The 19,027-nt window shown below is 42.1% G+C and overlaps 1 protein-coding gene across 3 annotated transcripts in view; it reads left to right on the top strand.

Moving 5' to 3' along the window:
* Window positions 1-19,027, top strand: part of kiaa1522 (KIAA1522 ortholog) — a 39,353-nt gene that overhangs the window by 14,530 nt on the left and 5,796 nt on the right. For 2 of the 3 annotated variants that reach the window (XM_038724541.1, XM_038724543.1), the window contains 6 exons: window positions 16,978-17,136; window positions 17,393-17,436; window positions 17,547-17,685; window positions 18,301-18,408; window positions 18,501-18,667; window positions 18,758-18,946. In XM_038724541.1, the coding sequence (XP_038580469.1) occupies window positions 16,978-17,136; window positions 17,393-17,436; window positions 17,547-17,685; window positions 18,301-18,408; window positions 18,501-18,667; window positions 18,758-18,946 (806 nt within the window). The remainder of the gene's footprint in view (window positions 1-16,977; window positions 17,137-17,392; window positions 17,437-17,546; window positions 17,686-18,300; window positions 18,409-18,500; window positions 18,668-18,757; window positions 18,947-19,027) is intronic. The other variant, XM_038724542.1, reaches the window with a different exon arrangement.

A 19,027-nucleotide genomic window follows, 5' to 3' on the forward strand; every position in this document is an offset into this window, starting at 1 on the left:
AAAACAGTTGAGAAGAACCTGAGAATGTTCAGTCAATCGACTAATAGCTAATTGTTTCAGCTCCAGTTACTATACGAGTAGTCTTATGTAGCTGTTTTTTTTTTTTTTAAAGAACTTTATCCCAAAACAGGGAAAACGTTCTTATTGGTGTTGGTGACTAGAGGGTGACACAGGAGTGGATTTTCACTCATGTCCCACCCCGCTCCCTCAAAAATAATCCTGTCCTGTCCCAGTGCTGCAAGACGACTCCCGTCCCATCCTTTTAAAAAAAAGATATGTATATATACAAAGCGGACATATGATTCCCACCCTGCCTGCTCCCATTTACTTTTGTTTCCTGCCATGTCCCAGTCCCATGATGATCAGTGAAATTGACTCCCATCACGCAGGAATCCTGCAGGAATCCCACAAGAATCCCGTGACCCACAGGATACCCGGAAAAAAATGTAAGCCTCCAAAGGTGCCTACAAAGATCGCACAAGACGATGTAGAACTTCTTAATTTGAACTTTGTTTGACTAGCACAGTCACGCGATCAACTCATCAGTTCAAGTATTAGTCATCGATCACTGCATGCGTTTGTCTGCACACATACTGTTTAAAAGACACAGTATGGTGTCACAGAGATGAGAATGTTGCCAGCTGAGCTCCAAAGTAACAAAGATGCCTATTCATCTGGTGAGGGAAGCACGAGGAGAGTGGCAGCAGTGGATAAGATTAGCTCACTATGAACTCACTCATCCACAGGTGGTCAGTGACGCAGAGGGAGCCAGACACACACACAAACTGAACACACATGGACTCTCTTTGCACTGTCATCCTCTCATTCCTGGGCCCTTTTGAGGTTTTATAAACTCTTGTGATCCCCAGATGTTTCATATTACCTTCTCACAGCTGTGTCCCCTCTGCAGGGAGAACCTCAGCTGGCTCTCATCACAGGACGGACTGGCTCAGTGTGTCTCCGCACTAAGACGACATGTCAGAATGATCTCATAAACTTGTGTCACTGCACTGGAAGCTTGAAACTAATATATCAGGCCATACTGTTGAACTCACACACCTGCCCTGGCTTTTATCTTCATCTCATTCCTTCACACTCCCCTCTGCTTCATCTCCTTTGTACTGTTATCTTCTTGACCTTGGACTGTTGGCTGGTTATTTATCTCCCAGCATTCCAAAAGGGGAGATCTTTGCATGAATAAACAGTAAGATTTACACTGACCGCTCACCTTTGACAGTGAAGAGTGGAAAAATTGTGACTTTTGGGACAATGAAGGATTGAGTAGTGAAATAAAGTGAAAACTGATGACAGAATTAGGGAGGGAGAACGAAAAGAAGGTGACTTCTAGTCTAAAGATTATAATGGGTAGAGAAGAAGAGAGGAGCATGTTGTATAGGGCTTTGTATAATTCGAGAACAAGGCTGCCAGCAGATTTCCCTGCCATTTTCATTACGACTGTCTTGTGCGGGGTGTGATATTCCATTTTCCATTATCCTGCTGGGTAAGGCTCGCCTAAGCCTTTTGATTTCTGTAAGCGGGGCTAAGACACTCTCTTCTTGTTCCTCCTTTGAAGATCCCATTTACTGTGTGTCATTGACTCCCCGCGGAGGGCTTAGGCAACACACAGTTGGATAAAGAGACTTTTGGTCTCTGCTATCTCTCCCTCCTACTCCTCAGCCCACCTTGTCTTCCAGCCTCGATATTTCATGTTCTGTTGCTGTTTCTCTCTATGCATCTGACTGCTCTGCTCTGCTTTTCAAAGCTAAACACACAGCTACATGCAGACGGTATGCATACATAATGTTGATTTAAGTTGCTTTTCTGTTCTTTCTGAAGCTGCGTTTCCTACCACAGGAGAGGCATTATTCTTTAACTTCTGTCTTCTTACTTTCCTCTGCTTCTGTTTCTTTTCCATCTACAACTTTCTAATTTGTCTGTATAAAAAGCCCTCAGTCTGTTTAAAGTCAGTGAAAAGGCCTGTAATTCATCAATGCTCTCCTCCTTCCTGCGACATTAGGCTCTCAAGACCTTCATGGCAGCGTTGCCTGTCTTGGCTCTGCCTGTTTTAATTGTAGTCATCAATTTTTCACCTGTTACATCATGTTCCGTCCTGTCGCACCAAAGTGTCACTGAAGTGTTCTTTGGAGATGAAGGGAGATCATTACCTTCTTCCTCCATCCTCTCCTCTCATGCCCTTTAGCAGTGGGAACTTTTGTTGTCTTCCTCAAAATGAAAGGGTGTTGTTACCATGCAACTGTGGTTGGCCTGCATACTCTGGTCCTAAATGTAGCATGGGAATATTTTATTTTTTTTGCCAGTGGATGGCATCTCCAGAGAACTTTAAAATAGGGATAATTCATTCTAAATGATCCACAGCCATTTGCAGGTCTCATGCATGCAAAAAGAAAGTGTTTGTGAGGTATTTGTAAGTTTGCTACGCAAGGACTTGACCCAAATTTAACTTAAGCTACCACTGGAAAAGAAATCCTGTTATTTCATCCATGGTTAGGAGCAGTGTTGGGCTCAGTACTCATTTTAAAAAATTTACGTGATTACTACCTGAAGTAAATAATCCATTACATTAATTTTCTATTACAATCATTTTCTCAAGGCTGTAGTAGTCAGCAAATTTACATAAATAACAAAAATACATAAACAAATTAACATAAACAAACAAATGCAGCCTGGCTTAGCCAGACTAATTTGTGTTAATTTTCAATTTCCAAGGCGAGTTATCAAGGGGTGCAGACCAAAATGCCTCTGGATGCAATTGGATAGACGTCAGCCAATAAGAGTAATGAAGCGTGTTGTGTAGCGTAGTTGGTAAATTAGATGTAACAAATCCTGTAAGAAGTACGGCAAACACATCTTTCTCTTAAAAACAAAAGGTTTAAAGCAACATTATGTAAGATTTTTTTGCGTGATTTGGGGCTCTTATTGTTTCCGGGTGTGATTCACCGCTGTCATAAATAAGGACAGCTGTACACATGCACTTGTTATGATTACTTATGATCAAAAACCCCTATTACTATCCTGTGTACCTCCGATATTATGTCAAAGTGTTGATTTTAGCCTGCAAGAAATGATGTAATGGTTCAAAGCAAATGTGGAGCGATTTCTTTATACTAGCATATAGTGATGCAAGGCAGGGGCAGCCAGCTATGCTGCGTTAGCATGGTTCTGCCCCTGTTTGCGTCTTAACGTTCAGTTTAGATTTATTATCTTTTACCGATACCCAGGTACACAGATTCTCCACCTCTCAGTCACTGTAACTTACGTGACCCACATAATATACAGTAATGCTACATAACGCGCAGGGAAACAACACAGTAGAAGACCCTTTCACTACGGATTCTATGAGCACACACCAGCACTGCTAGTGGTCGCTAAAAACTACATATAGCCCCTTTTAAGAAAGGGAAATACTTTCAATATTACATGTAGGTGACAGAAAAAGAATAGACAAATTTTTTTCTTTGTCAAAGTTGTGTCATTGGACTTGTGTTTGCATAACATTTATAGAAAGTAACAACACTGGTTATGACCATGTATAAGCTATGTTGCTGCTCAACTCCCTCGTAGCTTCAGTGGATCAGTGACCCCTCTCTCTACAGTGTCAAAGAATCCTGTGTTTGGATTGCTCTGTAATACTCAGTCCAGTGGCTTCCTACATCACCACCTAAATTAAATTAAAGCATCAGATCATACCATTAAACAGCGCGCGCACGAACACACACACACACACACACAGACCTGTGTGTGACCTTGCCATTCAAAGATCATCATTTCAACTTTGGATTTGATGTTTATCGTTTTGAAACAAGAACAAAATCATCCTTTATTGCTTACATTGGGCTTCATTTTCCAACATTACTGTGTGCAATCTGTAATTTGAAACTTGTGACTGTCTTAGCTAAGCATGTCTTGCCCTGCGGATGGAGAACAAAGCTATTCCAAAACTAAGATCAAGTCTCACTGAGTTATCCATCAATCACAAGGGCTTTTACTGGCCGTCTCATTTAGAATTTTCTTCTGACACTGATAAAAATAAATCTGGTTTGCTAAGCTGCAAATAATTACATGTTCTCTCTTGGGTTAGAAAACCAAAGAATCAGGAAACTTTGAACATTACCGGCTGTTCAGTTATCCCACAAAACTATTACTTTTTCAACATGGAAATGCCTCAGAATCAGTGTTTTAGACCATCACAGGGCACTAAGACCTTCCCCAAATCCTATATTACAACAGAAAATAATCTTTAGGTGCATTAGAAGCTCCTTTAGACAGACTGAGACAAGGTTCAGTGCAACCTTCACAGAGTAAAATCCCCATCCCACAATATTTGTCTCATCAGATATCTGAAATAACAGTAACAAATACATTAGCTGGGTCAGAGAGGAACAATGGTCTCAAATAAAGGACAATAGGAAAATTATTTGATGACTTGTAAAATGATATAAATAACCTGTATATATCTTTTCATAAACCTGAGACAAAACTCAAGTATGAGAAATATCTGTTTGTGAATGTGCAGAACAGATTTGTACTTGTATGTAAACATTTGAGAATGTCTAAATTAAATTTGAGCGATATGAACGGTAGCACGCACACAAATGTACAAAAGTAAGTTACAAGTATGAAATATAGTCCTGCTTTTACAAACATAAATCTTTACCTCTTGACTTGAACTGTGGAGTTTTGGACCACTTGTAGTGCTATGGAGCAACAAGCACTGCGCACAAGGACGCATAAGCACACGTGTGAGAAGACTGCAAGCAAGCAAATGTGGATGTAACCTTGCACAATATTTAAAAAAAAATTGGATTTGCAAATGTTTTATGAGGAAAGAAATGCACACAACACACTTTTTAGACCTCAAAGATACACACAGTGCGATTTGGTCAGGGACAGTGAATGTTAACACAGCATCTGTTTGTTTACAAGTATCTGTGCCAAGCACATGGTGTCGAGGCATTGCCAGCCTCGGCCACTTTTTGCACTTCCACGTTTGGCAGCAGGTTTACTCAAACACATTGACGTCTTTTCACACGGATTTGTGTTTCTCAGACTGACTCAGTCAAAATGGTGTTGAGTTGTTTGCGAAACGGAAGATTAGTTCATCAGCCGTGCATAATGGGATTTTACTGAGGAAGAGTGATGAGGAGGAGTGTGTGTCTGGGACTTAAATGAAGGCTCACAATTGGCAGAATGAGATGTTGTTTTCCAGAAAGCACACACACACACATACACACACACACAACCCTCATTCTCTGCATATCTCTCGCTTACATACAAACATTGTAGCACTTATATTTCTGATGAACAAACTGGTACTTTCACTGCCTGTGTGTTTATGTGTGTGTTACATGTGTGGTGTATGTGTGGTGAAAACAGAGTGCATCTGTTCACAAGCCTAATTTGTTCAGTGTGATTCAGATGACACACTGTCAGATGAACTTAAAGTTGTTCAGGTCCTCACTTGTACCTCACAGCTCAGCACTTAGGACATCAGCAGATATGTTTTTCATCCAAACTTCGCTCCTCACTTCTCATCAGCATACTAGATATTGATGAAAAGCATCAACATATCCATGGAAACAGAGGGCACGCTTCATCCCGAATGCATAGTTTTATATTTTCCATTGTTAAACCTCTTCTGTATCCTTTCCCATGTTTCAGCATTTTGTGGCTGAATCGCATGAGATTAATCCATTATAATAGACAGAGAGTCCATGTACAGAACAAGGGACGATTGTCTCATAGAAAGGTCCATGTCTGGAAATCTTTACAATCTCTATAACGTCCAGAGGATGAGAACATGAAATGATGAAAATGACATTTTAAACGGAAAGTCAAATGCAGACAATAATTGTGGTTAGCTAATGAGACAAACCAGATGGTGACATTTGGATTTTGTGTCATAATAGCAATTGAGAAAGAGCTGGGGAGTTTGAACAGCTGCGAAATGGGTGCTCGGTCTGTCACTGTGGGGAGATACATTATCTTGCCTTGTGTCAGTCCAGGACAGAACATTTCAAACAATGTTCTGTCCTGGACTAATAGGATAGTTTAGTAAATCCACTGACTTTAATAAGTCAAGAGTATTATGCTTTTTGGCTTCTTCCCTCTCCTTTATTGAGTTACATACCTTTTTTGTGCATGTAATAGGTTTGCAAAGGGAAAAAGCTCAAAGTCCAGCCCAAAGGGAGTTCCCATCTCCCACAGAAAACTCTGCTCTGAACTGCCTGAAAACAGCACGTTTGTAGTCCAGCCGCTTCCCTTTCATCCCTGTGATGACACAGCGCCTCATATAATATATCTCTAGCTCAGTTAAAACTTTATCGATGTAAGATACATTTGTTACAGATTAATAACTCACCACTCTGAAACTCTTGCTCCAGTCTATGTTGCCAAGCTAGTCGACAACATGCTTCTGATTGGCTAGTAGTCCTTAACTAGGAACTGTCCATGTGCAACTCCCAACAAAGATCATTTAGAGACAAGATGTATCACTCCATAGCAAAAACAAAGTGTTCAAAACACAGGGGGGAAAGAGGAGCTGCAGCAATGTGCAGTGTGACAAAAAATATCGTGTTTTTTGAAAATTAAACCATGTAAACCTTGTACAACCCCTAAATAGGATTTTGAACCTGAAAATGGGCATAATACCACCTCTTTAACAGTAAGCGCAACTGAGTACTTTAAATGTTGTAATTGTAGTGAGGTACAGTTTTAGTTTACTTGAATATTTTGAAAAAAGCCCCAAAATTAAAAGTAATAACCTGCCATTGAGGCGAGGTAGTTAAATTCTCCAAAACAACAACATTAGAGGTGCTGGTTGGTGGATTTTGTTACCTTTAGACAGAGACAGGCCAGCTGATTTCCCCTGTTTCCAGTGTTTGTGCTAAGCTAAGCTAATTGAGCTGCTGGCTCTAGCTTCATATTTCCTGACAAATATGAGAGTGGTATCAATCTTCTCAACTAAATCTCAGCAAGAAAGCGAATTAGTGGATTTCCCAAAATGAAACTATTCCTTTAACTGACACCAGCTCATGCTTTGACTCACATAATTATAAGTGAGCTTTTCTTGCTGAGAAGTTTGCTTTAGTTCAAACCAGCCAATCAAGTCCTCAGACTTTACTGACGAGGGATTTTAGGTCCGACAAAATACTCAGACTTGAGGGATTAGGCTTGTCCTGTCCTGTCCTGTCCTGCTCGGAGATGAGTCTGTGTGGAAGCTATAGGTCTCTCATTAACATGTCAATCATGCTAAATGAGAACATTCACCATTAGGGAGACATTCCCTCGAATAACCTGCAGCACCTGTGTCTGTCTTTTTTTTTTTCTTCCAGCTGTTGTCTGTATTTCTTCTGGACTTAATATCTCTGTGTAGTACCTCTTTGGACAAAAATCACCTTTAGAAACAATTTGGAACTAATGCAAGTTAATTTAGTGGTCGACCTTTCCAAGGTTTTTGTTTCTTTACAGTTGGCTTTTTTGTCAAGGTATGTGCCTCTGTGACTGCAGAGTCTTCGCTAGTCGCATTACGCTCTACACTTGTATTCTGTCTTTTCTCAGGGTGGGTTTGTCTGGAGGCCTTTTTGCGTCACTCCTTACCCTCTAATTTTCCAGGGACACCCAGAGGACTCCAGTGTTCACTCCCACGCCAATTGGTAACAAATAGATCTATTATCTTGTTTTAAGACTGAATGTAGAAGAGTGTGTCAACTGTGTCTACGCTGTGAAGCATCCGTACCTGTATCTTTGTTTACAGGGCGTTCATCTTGGCGCACAAAACGCTTTGAAGTTGGAACGACAAGGTGCGAAAACAGCTCATCCTACGAGAGGAAAAATACCCACAATCCCCTTATCAGTAAAAGAGAGAACAGGAGGAAGAGAGGGATAATTACAAAAAGAGTGACAGTTACTATTTTTAAGCACAGCGGGTGCTGCAGCAGCTTAGTTTAGCTCCGTGTTTGTGTTCCCTGAAGTGCAGTCAGTCGCCTCAGCTCAGGTGCACAACCTGCTTCGGGTCAGGATTTAGAACTGGAGCAAGTACAAAGTGGATCTCTGCTGAGGACATGAGACATCAGGGTTAGGTGAGGAAGACATGCAGCATAACATAAACCATCAAGGAACCTTGCTTGTTGATTTAGTTTATGCTCAATGCAGTGATGTTCTAAACAACTAACTACTTCTAAACCTGTATTATCATAAGGCCTGTGATGTCTTATTTCACTTTCATGCTTATAGTTATCCAGTCCTGGTATTGCTGAACTGACAACAACTAAAAATAAAGAAAGAAACAATAATAATATGTTAAATGTTAATCGCACACACTCACATAGACGTGCACATAACCTCATCAAAGCTGTCTGCCTTTCTCTCACAACTGCTAGAGTACATATTTATGTGACAAAGAGGTAAAATGGCATCTCCTGTTTGTGACTCTAATTAATTGCGGATAAGCGTAATATGTGCCCAAAAGATAATCTGGCCTTCAAAATGTTTTGCAAATTTCATACAATTTTCCCTCTCTCTTTTTTTCCTTTGCCCTCTCTATCCTCCTCACCATTTCTATTCATCCCACTCTCCCCCTCTCTTGTTCCCTCTTTATCTCACCTGCTCTGTGAGCCACCCAGAGGAAATCAGAAATGCAGATGGTTCATGGGTAGTGACAGTTACTGTACTCAGTGATTTATGTCCTTCCCCTGCCCTGTACCCTTCTCTCCTCTTATTTTCCTTAGCCTTTCCTCGCGTCTCTGCCCTTCTGTCTTGGCCACTCCTGCTGTCATCTTCTCACCATCTCCAGGGTGTTGTAGTTCAGGTTTTACATGCTGTATGTTTTGTTCTTAGGCTCCCTTTACCACTATTATCTCTTATCCCACAGATACAGTATCAAATTAGCCTAATCTAACAGTTTCATTCTCTATAGGCCACCTGAAAAGACTGTGCTGTGCCAGATATTTTCCAAAGAAGATACATGAAATATTCCATTAGATATGGAGGATAGAAGTTAGCCTGCCTCACTCTCCCACCGGTTAATACTACACCACTCAATATAGGGGAGCTCATAAGTCAAGTCCACCACAACGGCCATTGAATACAAATCAGGGGAGCAGCAACGTGATGAATAACGACACGTGTGTGTGTGTGTGCGTGCGTGTGTGCGCGTGTGTGTGTGTGTGTTGGGCCGATTGGAAGTTTATTGCTGGTCACATTTTAACCCTCTCTTCCTTTACTCTGGCAGTTTCATTACCTCTGGCTATATGGATGGAAAGTGCAACTGGGAGGGAAAGACATTGCAGCCAATCATTGTGGTGAGGGGACAAAGACATCACTGTAGGCCACCACTGTATATCGGCACAGATATCACTAAAGATGTTGCACAGTGAAAATCCATCCTAAAGTATAAGGCTGGTGACATTCCATATTTTTAGCTGTGTAGACTTTTCTTCCTCCAAAACTACCTTTCAAAGCACATCCGTTGCTCTGCATGACATGTTCATTCATTACCATTGATATGGGTACTGTGGTGTTTTTTTGATCAATTCCATGTACACCATCCGGCCACTGTAATAATAATAATAATAATGCATTACACTCAGATAGTGCATTATCTTAGATACTCAAAGCGCTTCAGGGGATGGGGTCTCATCTCAACCACCACCAGCGTGTAGCACGGCAGCTATTCGCACCAGAACGCTCACCACACATCAGCTGAGATGGAGAGAGAGGGAAACATTACACTAGGGGATGATTAGCTTGTCAGATGGAGTAAGCCAGGTCTGAAATTTTTCCAGGACATGGGGAAACCCCGTACTCTTTGCAATAAGTGCCATGGGATCTTTAATGGCCACAGTGAGTCAGGATCTCACTTTAACGTCTCATCTGAAGCAAGGCATCTCCTACAGCCCATCACTGCACTGAGGCATTGGGATTTTATTATTAGGACCAGAGGGAAGGCTGCCCACTACTGGCACAACCAACACCTCTTCAAGCAGAAACGTAGTTTTCCCAGTGTTTCTCCCATCCAGATACCAGCCATGCCCAAACCAGCTTAGCTTCAGTCATTCAGCAGAAGCACGGTACATGTTGTTAAGGCAGCTGGCTAAATACTCACTAGAGCACCAAATGTGTATTAATCCACAGCTGAAAAAAGTCCCAAACAAGTGCACTACTACTACTCCTGTTACGACTACTACTAGTAATGTTTGCTAAAAAAAAACAGATGGAAAGGATTGAAAGATGAACTAACACATTGTTGTGTTTTGTCTAGTCGTTGCATTTGTTAGCAATCAGAGTTTTCCCCAGAAACATCAACAAAAACTAGTCCAGGGTCTGCAGGTGTGCCTCTCATTTTTGTTTTTGCAGCTCTGTCCCTGCCTACCTCAGGTCCCCCAACTTTTTTTCCTAATGAACCCGGCGTGTACTCACTGAACCACGCACCCATTGATACACACACAGTGGCTGTTTTCAAGCCCAGCCGGGCATGAAGTGGAAAGCCTGTGGCTTCTCATGGCCCAGCGGCCTGTATGCTCACCTGACACTGATGTTGAGGTTATGACCAAGGCAGCACACAAATAACTTTTTATTATCTCTCTCTCTCTCTCTCGCCCCACCTCTCTGTTTACATCCTTCCTCTTCTGTGCAGCAAGTGAGAGGGTGACCTGAGGACATGCGATGAGCTAATACTCATCATGTGGTTACAGGATTACATTTTCCAATAAGTGTGTGTGTGCGTTAGTGTCAGAGTTTGGGCTTGGTCAGTCCACTGGGAGTCATATTTTACATTTAGCTGCTTTTTTTTCATCCAGCATCACTCCAAACCGACCGTGTGTTTCCACAGTAAACATCCTCATCAGATGACCTGCTGTTTTTGCAGTTTCATACTTGTAGTCCAGACAGTCAGAGTGGATGCAGCACTCTCTAGTGGAGCAAGAAGTGTGTGTGTGTGTGTGTGTACAAGAAATGACAGTGTTGATGTAGAGCAGCGTGTCTCTGTGATCTCTCCTCACAGAGAAGAGTCTTTGTCTGCTCCGGTTAAACCAATATATTTGTTTTTTATTAAATCGGTCCGTCAGTGTCTGATTGTTGCCCGTCAGTCTGGTCTGGTTATTTTCTAAATGATGATATCAGGTTATCTTTATGTGGCTGTGTCTCCCTAGTACACAGGACCAATTTATGCTCTTTATAGATACCTTTTCGATATCTGTGCCCGGGTGTCACAAACCTTTTTACATCTCAACCTTTATTTACGATTGGGCTGAGAAATGTTAGTTATAGGCTCTGAGGGGAGGATCTGAGAGCAAAACAGAGAGAGTATGAAATACAAATACAAAGTTAGGCAAAATTCCATTATGTACAATGTAATATCCATGGTTGTCTTAGCCAGTAACATGTGCACAGTTTTTTAGAGCTAGCCAGTAATGGTTTCAGATTAGATTGGCTGTCATTTAGGATGGGAGAAACGTGTTAATACTGCGAAAAGACATCGGTGACTGAGGATATTCAGGGCTCGAACTTTTTCACCACCTTCCTAAATCTCACAAAGGGGAGCGCCAACATCGTTCCACAGCAGCCACACCGACAAGGGTGTCTGCAGACATTTTTTGTTTATTGGCCTCATGAGTGCAGGCGTCGTCCAATGACGATTATCTCAAAATGCCAGATATCTGTTACTAGCTGAAAGAGTTTATCTTTAAACGTAAATTTAAAACCCACCTCTTAAGCCTGGCATTTGATTAGAATGTTTCATGGACATTATTTATTTTATAAAGCCATAAAATAAATGTATGTATTCGTGTTTTAAAATGTTTTCCCTCTATTTTTGTAATTGTCTTTTGTCTATTATATTGAGATTTAGTTAAACAACAGATTCCTGCAATATCTGGCTGCAATCCACAACATGAGGTGTAAATCAGAAAAATAGAATGGCATGGCGATCCATTATCTTCATTTTGAATGTGGCTCTTATAAATTAAGTGTATGTTTGTTGGCCTTTGACATTTTAACAAGCCTGTTTTGTTGGCTGCCTGAACCTGATTGTCCTCCATAGGCTGTTGGACCTGCTAACTAGTCCAACAGTCTGGCTTAGTTGATTTATGATGTTATCTTTAGCGGTACAGAAAAAAGCTGAAAAACAACCTCTGAATAGTCCTTAAAAAGGTACACTACTATTTTAAATTGTTGAAAGGAAGTATTTGGCAGCCAAGAGCTGCATATTTGTTCTATCTAATCTACAATCTTTTCTTATATTCAAACTGTGAACGCTTGGGAAATCCCCATTAGGATGAAGTTAGCATCTGTTGCGTTCCTCTATTGTAATGCACTGTGTGTTATTTTGCTTATGCAGTGGAATGGTGTGTTGTGTGCGCTGAATCAAAGGCATGTGACGCTCCTCTCGCTCCCTCTGCACTCTCCCCCAAGACCAGATGGTGTCTCTTTATGCTCTCTAATGAATATTGATATGAGGGGTCTTGGTTAACAACAGGGGGGAACACAGGCTGGGCCAGAGACTCCCAAAATTGGCATTTAGTAAAGGTCTGCACTAAGGGGACTGGGCATGGAAGGGATTTATTTTTAAAGAAAGGTTTGGAAATAATAATTACAATTATAAAAATATTTTTAAAAATATAACAATATAAAAATATTCTGTTCATGGACATGTTTTTATTTCACACTTGCTTTGGCAATGTAAACATCTGCTTCCCAGGCCAATAAGGCCCCACTGAATTGAATGGAGTGTTTGGAATTTTAAGGCCCACATCACTGCAAAGTAAAGCAGTTTTCATATGCACATAAGCTCCCACGTGTCCCATATTGGTAAACTGTCTTGCACAAATGAATATGGATTAGGAGTTAATGAGTATGGATTAGTCGCCTGAGTGGTATCACCCACAGGATACATCTGGCTTTGGTGTAAAGTTAAAACCAAAAGAATTAAACAAGGAGTACAAAAAGTCAAATGAAAGAGACATTTTTACACAAAAGATTGAGATTAAAAGGGCTGATAGAGTAAAAGCAAATGTCAGGAGTGAGGGAGTGTAAAGTCAAGAGATGGACAGGTTAAGCCACGGGCAGAGTTAATCCTCTGGCATGACTGCCGTGTCTAAAGCTGCTCTCCTGAAGGCCTCAGCTTATTTCAGCCCCCACTCAATCCGAGGCTGAACCACCGCCAGGACCCTGGGCCGGGCAGTCTGACCCTGGGGTGGAGATTTCTTCACTGGAGAAGCTTAGTATCCCCACCCGTTTTCAAGTGCCAGGGGTTCTGTGCCGGTGCAGCGTGAGGAGGGATGGCCGGTGTATGGATGAAAGTAATTGTGTTACTACCCTCCAGCTGGTGCGGGTGTAAGGGCCAGCTGTAGCCCCCTGCTGTGCCAATTTATTGGGAATAAACATCCATTCAGAGGGGAAGTGGACCAAAGTGCAGCTTCCAAAGCGAGGAAATAATCCTGGAACACAGCACTGGTTGTTTGTTTGGAACAGAATCAGACTTCTTCCCCCCCATAGCCGTGTTGTATTTCATACCCTCTGCAGTTTGTCAGGAAACATTAGTAGGCGCAAAGAAACTCATACACACACACACACACACACACACACAGTGCCATTAGAGCTGCGATGATGAACCGAGGCTGTGTCAGCTATTTATAACTCCAACTAGACCTCTGTGGCTATAAGGCATAAGGGCGGACAGGAAGAGAAATGCAGAGAAAAAGAAAGATGTGAAGCAGGAGGGATTGATGGAGACAGAGGGAGGAAAGAGGCCACTGGAGAGAGTGATGCAGTGATACAGAAGACATTACAGTACATTGAAATGGTTGTTGTTTAGCTTTTCACTGCAAGGACACAACCTCTACTGTCAAAAGTAGCCCCTGTAGCCCTTCGATAATGAGACACAGCGCCAGACAGATACATGATGCTGAAGGCTTTCATTAGGGAAAGGACAACGACAAATAGACCTACATAACCCTAAAATATATAAAATATTATGAAGTAGTTATAGCTTTTATTATAGCCACAAGTGGAATTGGTAACAGTAAACACAAGGAGGAATGCCTCCAGTGCTGCACACTTAATTTAAAGTAACAATTTAAGTTATTTCAGTTATTATCAAGGTGGCATTTCACACCAAGATGCACTGTGAAATGTTCATGCTGACAACAGTGTTGTTCTGCTGACCCAAACAGTACAAACTCAAAAGAAAGTGGGTCGGAATGTCTCTGAGTCTCAAGATAAATCTGAAGGGTCATGAGGTCGTTCAAAGGGTTGAGACAGAAGGAAAAACATTCCTGCAACACAAAATGATTGTCATTTTTTCCTTCCGTATAGTTTTACCTCTCAGGGCTCTAAAATTTATTGAAGTGAGGAGGGAAATTCTCTCTCTGGTTTAACCGGGGATTCACATGCGTGATGCAGCGTGCTCCATATACACAGTCACACGTGTCGGCCTGTATTGAATGATGTGGGGGTGGATGACTTCTGAAAGCCAAACTTTGACAGCCGTTTTGCTGGTGGGGGTGTTCTTCATTTGACAATAGAGAGGGAGTTGCAACGGCGAGAGCCAGTGTGAGCGACAGAACGAGAAAGAGAGAGAGAGCAGAGGGGGAAGGGAGGAGGGTATCAGACACAGGGATAAGGCAGCTGGGACAGGCTGCTTGACTGGAAGCAGATTTTATTGTGCACTTGTCCTTCCCAAGTCCCTCAGATACACTCTGCTGAAGGAGCAGAGAGCGTCTCACTCTGACAACAGGCCATCTACAGCCACTCACAAACTGCTGTCAGGCCTTTTCTCATTTTCCTATCAGAGTTCATGCGGATCTTTGTAAAACAAACAACTGACGGAAAGAGGACTTTTTGGACTCTGCTTCTCTACAATATTTTAAATTTTGTATCTGCAATGGCGCTGGTGTAGCCATGGTGGTCTACTTGAGGAAGAGCATCCACTCGCTGCTGTCTGTCTTCAAGAAGAAGGGTGAGTGCTGACTCACGTGGAGGAGTTCGGCAGGCTGCAGCTTTGACTTTAGGCTGCTGACAGAAATGAACGCTCGTTTATACGACAGTAATACCCTTCAACTTTGCTTCGATTGAGGTCTCTGGAGTTACGCTGACCTTTTTCTAATACTTAATATACCCTAAAAAGTTTGTGTTGCACGGTTTATGTATGAGGTGATTAGGTTATTAGTAACTGGTGAAAAAATGGGATGATAATTGCTGATTTTGTGCGTTGGTCAACGTCTCACACACACAAACACAGACACACTGGTACCCAAGAATTGAAGGCAATCTGGGGGTCCCCTCTAATCAGATAAAGGGCTTAACTGACTTTTTTGGCGATCGTCTAAATCAACCAAAAGCCCCAAAACTCCTGCTGGGGCCTGACTGGATCTCATGGAGGGCTGCTTTTCCAATTAATCACAACTGCTAGTTAGAGCACAACATCTTAAATGTTAGTAATATGCACTCTGCTGTGGTTTTGTAATGGAATTTGTCTCTGTTTCTCGGATTGCATTAGACAATCCCAGGTTCACAATGACCTGAGATTTCCCACAGTAACACACAGCCGAGGGCATTGTGTCTGGGCTGCCTCACCTGTCTGAATGGTGGAGGATAGGGGCAGATAGGGGTGTCTGTTCTCTTACACACACACACAAACATGAACTGTATGTACATCCACACTCGCACAGTATCAACTAACCAGGCGAGACTGAAAGCCACACTGTTGAAAGTGACAATGGAGGGAAAGCAGACACCTCGCGTTGACCTTTGATTAGCTAATAACAGACAATATATACAACGTATATAACTTACATAGCCCCACAGCCACAACGAAACAACATGCACACTAATAATAATAAAACACACAACAAACTGAAAAATAACAATAAAAGTATTAATAAAAAAACTTAAAGAATTCCAATTTTCTAGATCTGGCCTTAATTTACAAGTTTTCTTCTGAAAATCCTTTAGCATTTCCTTGCCTCTTTGCAATTACGCCCTCTAGAATTGAATAGGGCCAAGTCAAACTTTCTTTTGTTGTCACATCAAACATGAATTTGTTAGCCAAAAGTTAAGACAAGAGGAATTCCACTTCCTAAATGACCAAATAGTATTGTTGGTGTACACAAAAAGGCAATAGAATATAAAGCTAGCCGTCTCTTGACTTCCACCCACAAGGTAATAACACGAGAACAAAACCAAAATAAATGCATCATTGGTTCAGTCTTTACAATTCTGCAAACTCAGCACTGTGGTTTAGTATGACTGGACTGCTGATTGGGTCATTGCACCAACTAGCCCTGCTTTACTGCTGTCCTACCAGTACTTCATTTTATTTTCAGATCTTAATTTCGGTTCAGTCTCCAGTGTTTTTGGCTTTCCTTTGACACTGAGTAAAGCAATCCTGAAGGGAGAGCCCAGTCCAGTTCCCACACAGGAGGTCCCCATGCAGGGGGTCCAGTGGCATCTTTACATGCGGACAATCCAGATTATCTAATCCTCTGTGGACTATAGCGAGGCAGGGAGATCCTGCAGGAGATTAGCCAGGCAATAGTTTACTGTTGAGAGTCTGGTCAGGCTGGGACGTCTGCCCACCAAACTGCTTGGCTGACGAGATTTGAAGAGTGTGCTGCATCAAAGGTGCACTAATAAACACACATGCAACAGGCTGAGGTACAGCCACACCTGTGGACAAGGAAGTACCTGTGTAGAGACTTCTCAGTGGAAAATACAGTTTAAATGACTTGGACAAAGCTGATGTATTTCAGAGTAAAGTGAGTGAGAGAAAAAAAGGGGCAAAACAGCAGATAGACAATAATTAGGAGAGAAGTGTAATTAACTACTGTTGAATGACATGCAGGATCAGTGTTCCAGCCATAATTCTCCTTGACGTGCACATTGTAGGGCGCAACAGCAAAACGTTAATTATCATATAAGCCAATTACGTGTCTTTGTCTTCTTTTTCCACCCTCCCAACAGCTGGCCCGAAGGGGAATGAAGACCAGAAGAGGTTGACCGTCCACTACACGACCTCTCAGCACTACCAGGAGAATGTTTTCATTGAGGGCAGCAGGCCACAGTACCTGGAGGACCTGCACACTGAGGCGCAGGAAGGGCTCAAGATACTACAGCAGGAAGGTCAGACGCATGATGATAAATATGAAAACATTTTAGTTCATACTTGCATGTATTTATGTATGCATGGCATGTATTTGTGTTTCACAGTAAATGTAAGCCCATTGAAATTAGCTTATCCTCAATATTTAATTACACAATGTAGTATAGTATTAAGTAATAGTAAGCACTATCTGACTTATTATGGGTGGGGGTGGACTGGATGGAGTTTGACTGTACTCAGATTCTGTGTCTGATCTTGTCTATTTAATTCCCACAGAAAACAAGAATGGAGTCAACTTTCCTGACGCTGAGAGCATTGCTGTAGGTGCCCCCAAAGCTCTGTGGATAACATCATATCATTTTTCCTTCACTTCCTGCACACGAAGAATGCCACTTAACTAAATATTGCTCTGTGTGTGTATCCCCTGCAGTCCACAGACACACTGCGTCCGGAGCAGGATATCAGCTCCAAAGACGGAGGTGGCTCTCCAGAGTCGAGATCCACCACCGGGAGTACTGATACCACGCTAACCTCTGCTGTGTCGAGTAGGCCTGTGCTCACCCGCCAAGGTAAACGACAGCCCTGTTTGTGTGAGTGTGCGTGTGTTTAGAGAGACCTGGAAAGGAAGCCTCCGTATCTCTTCCATCTTTGGGAAATAGGAGCTAATCATAGTGCTTGTGCCTGTGAAAGCAGTTTTTGTTCTTGGGTTTACTGCCTTATGATGAGCGATAGGCATGTACTTATTTAGCATGCACGTCTCATTCCCAGCTGCGTGGTGCTTCTGCAGTTATAGTGTGAAATCAAAGGAAAAGGAACATCACACTCACACACACAGCTAAAGCTTTTTTTCAGTTACTCAAAAGTTTTAAGCATCTGAAGACAGCACTGCGGCTGCCTCTACATATTGCAGCTGGAAGGCAAAGTACGCCGTTCTGTGTCTATGTATGTGTCAGTGTGTGCATAAAGAAAGTGCGATTGGTATTCTGATCCATATTTCAAACATCCTTTTTAAAATCCTCTGGAAAAGCCACTTTCCCTATATACTTTATTGAGGTTCAGTGCATTGCTCCCATATTTTCACCAAGTCCTTTTCCTGTGCCGAATACAGTTTTTTTTTCATTGCAAAAATAACCACTTCTCAAATTCAGTTACTGTAATAAGACAATTTTCCCTCTGTCTCCTAGGTTCAACATTCAAGCCTTTGAATCCAGTAAAAAGATTAGATAAGGGCAGGAAGAGGAGCAGGAGGACCACCATCATGGGTATTCCCAACCAGGTCCAGAAAGAACTTGGTATGTCCACACCATCATCCTAGCTAAACCAGTAGACATAATGTGTCCTTGGTGGTAAACGTATTATTGACAGTGATCTGCCCTCTTTGCAGCATTGCACAAAAGCTCAACCTTCCAGCAGCTTGTTTCCACCCAGCCCCTTAATCAGGACGGACAGGTCAGAAACAGCCAGTCAGGGGTTGTAATCATTCCTACAGTCGATGGAGGGACTCCAGTAGCAAATAAGGAGGGAGCGAGAGTGCACCTTTCAGAGCTGGAGGTAAAGAGAAAGAATTAATTAATTCAGAATAGTTTTAACATACGTGACAGGTTTTGTGTTTTTTTACTTGAGAATGGTCCCCACCCTAAGCAGGAATCCAGGAATGAACAGCTGCTGAGGAAGCACCTACAGGCAACGTACCAAGACGAACAGCCCTTCAACCACCAGGGCTCCTATCTCTGCCCCACCTCAACCCTGAGACCCAAGTCCCTTGCAGTACCTGACATGACCACTTCCATCTCTCCTTCAACAATGTTTAGCTTCCTCCAGGAACCCCAGGTAAGAGTGATACGAGAGTGAACGTTTTCTTAAATGTTAGTCGTTAGTATATTTCCAAATTCTGTCTTGACAACTTATAAC

Source organism: Micropterus salmoides, unplaced genomic scaffold (assembly GCF_014851395.1).
Source record: "Micropterus salmoides isolate LMB-PRFRI ecotype aquatic unplaced genomic scaffold, ASM1485139v1 Ms_hic_scaffold_17, whole genome shotgun sequence".
Classification (NCBI taxonomy): Eukaryota; Metazoa; Chordata; class Actinopteri; order Centrarchiformes; family Centrarchidae; genus Micropterus; species Micropterus salmoides.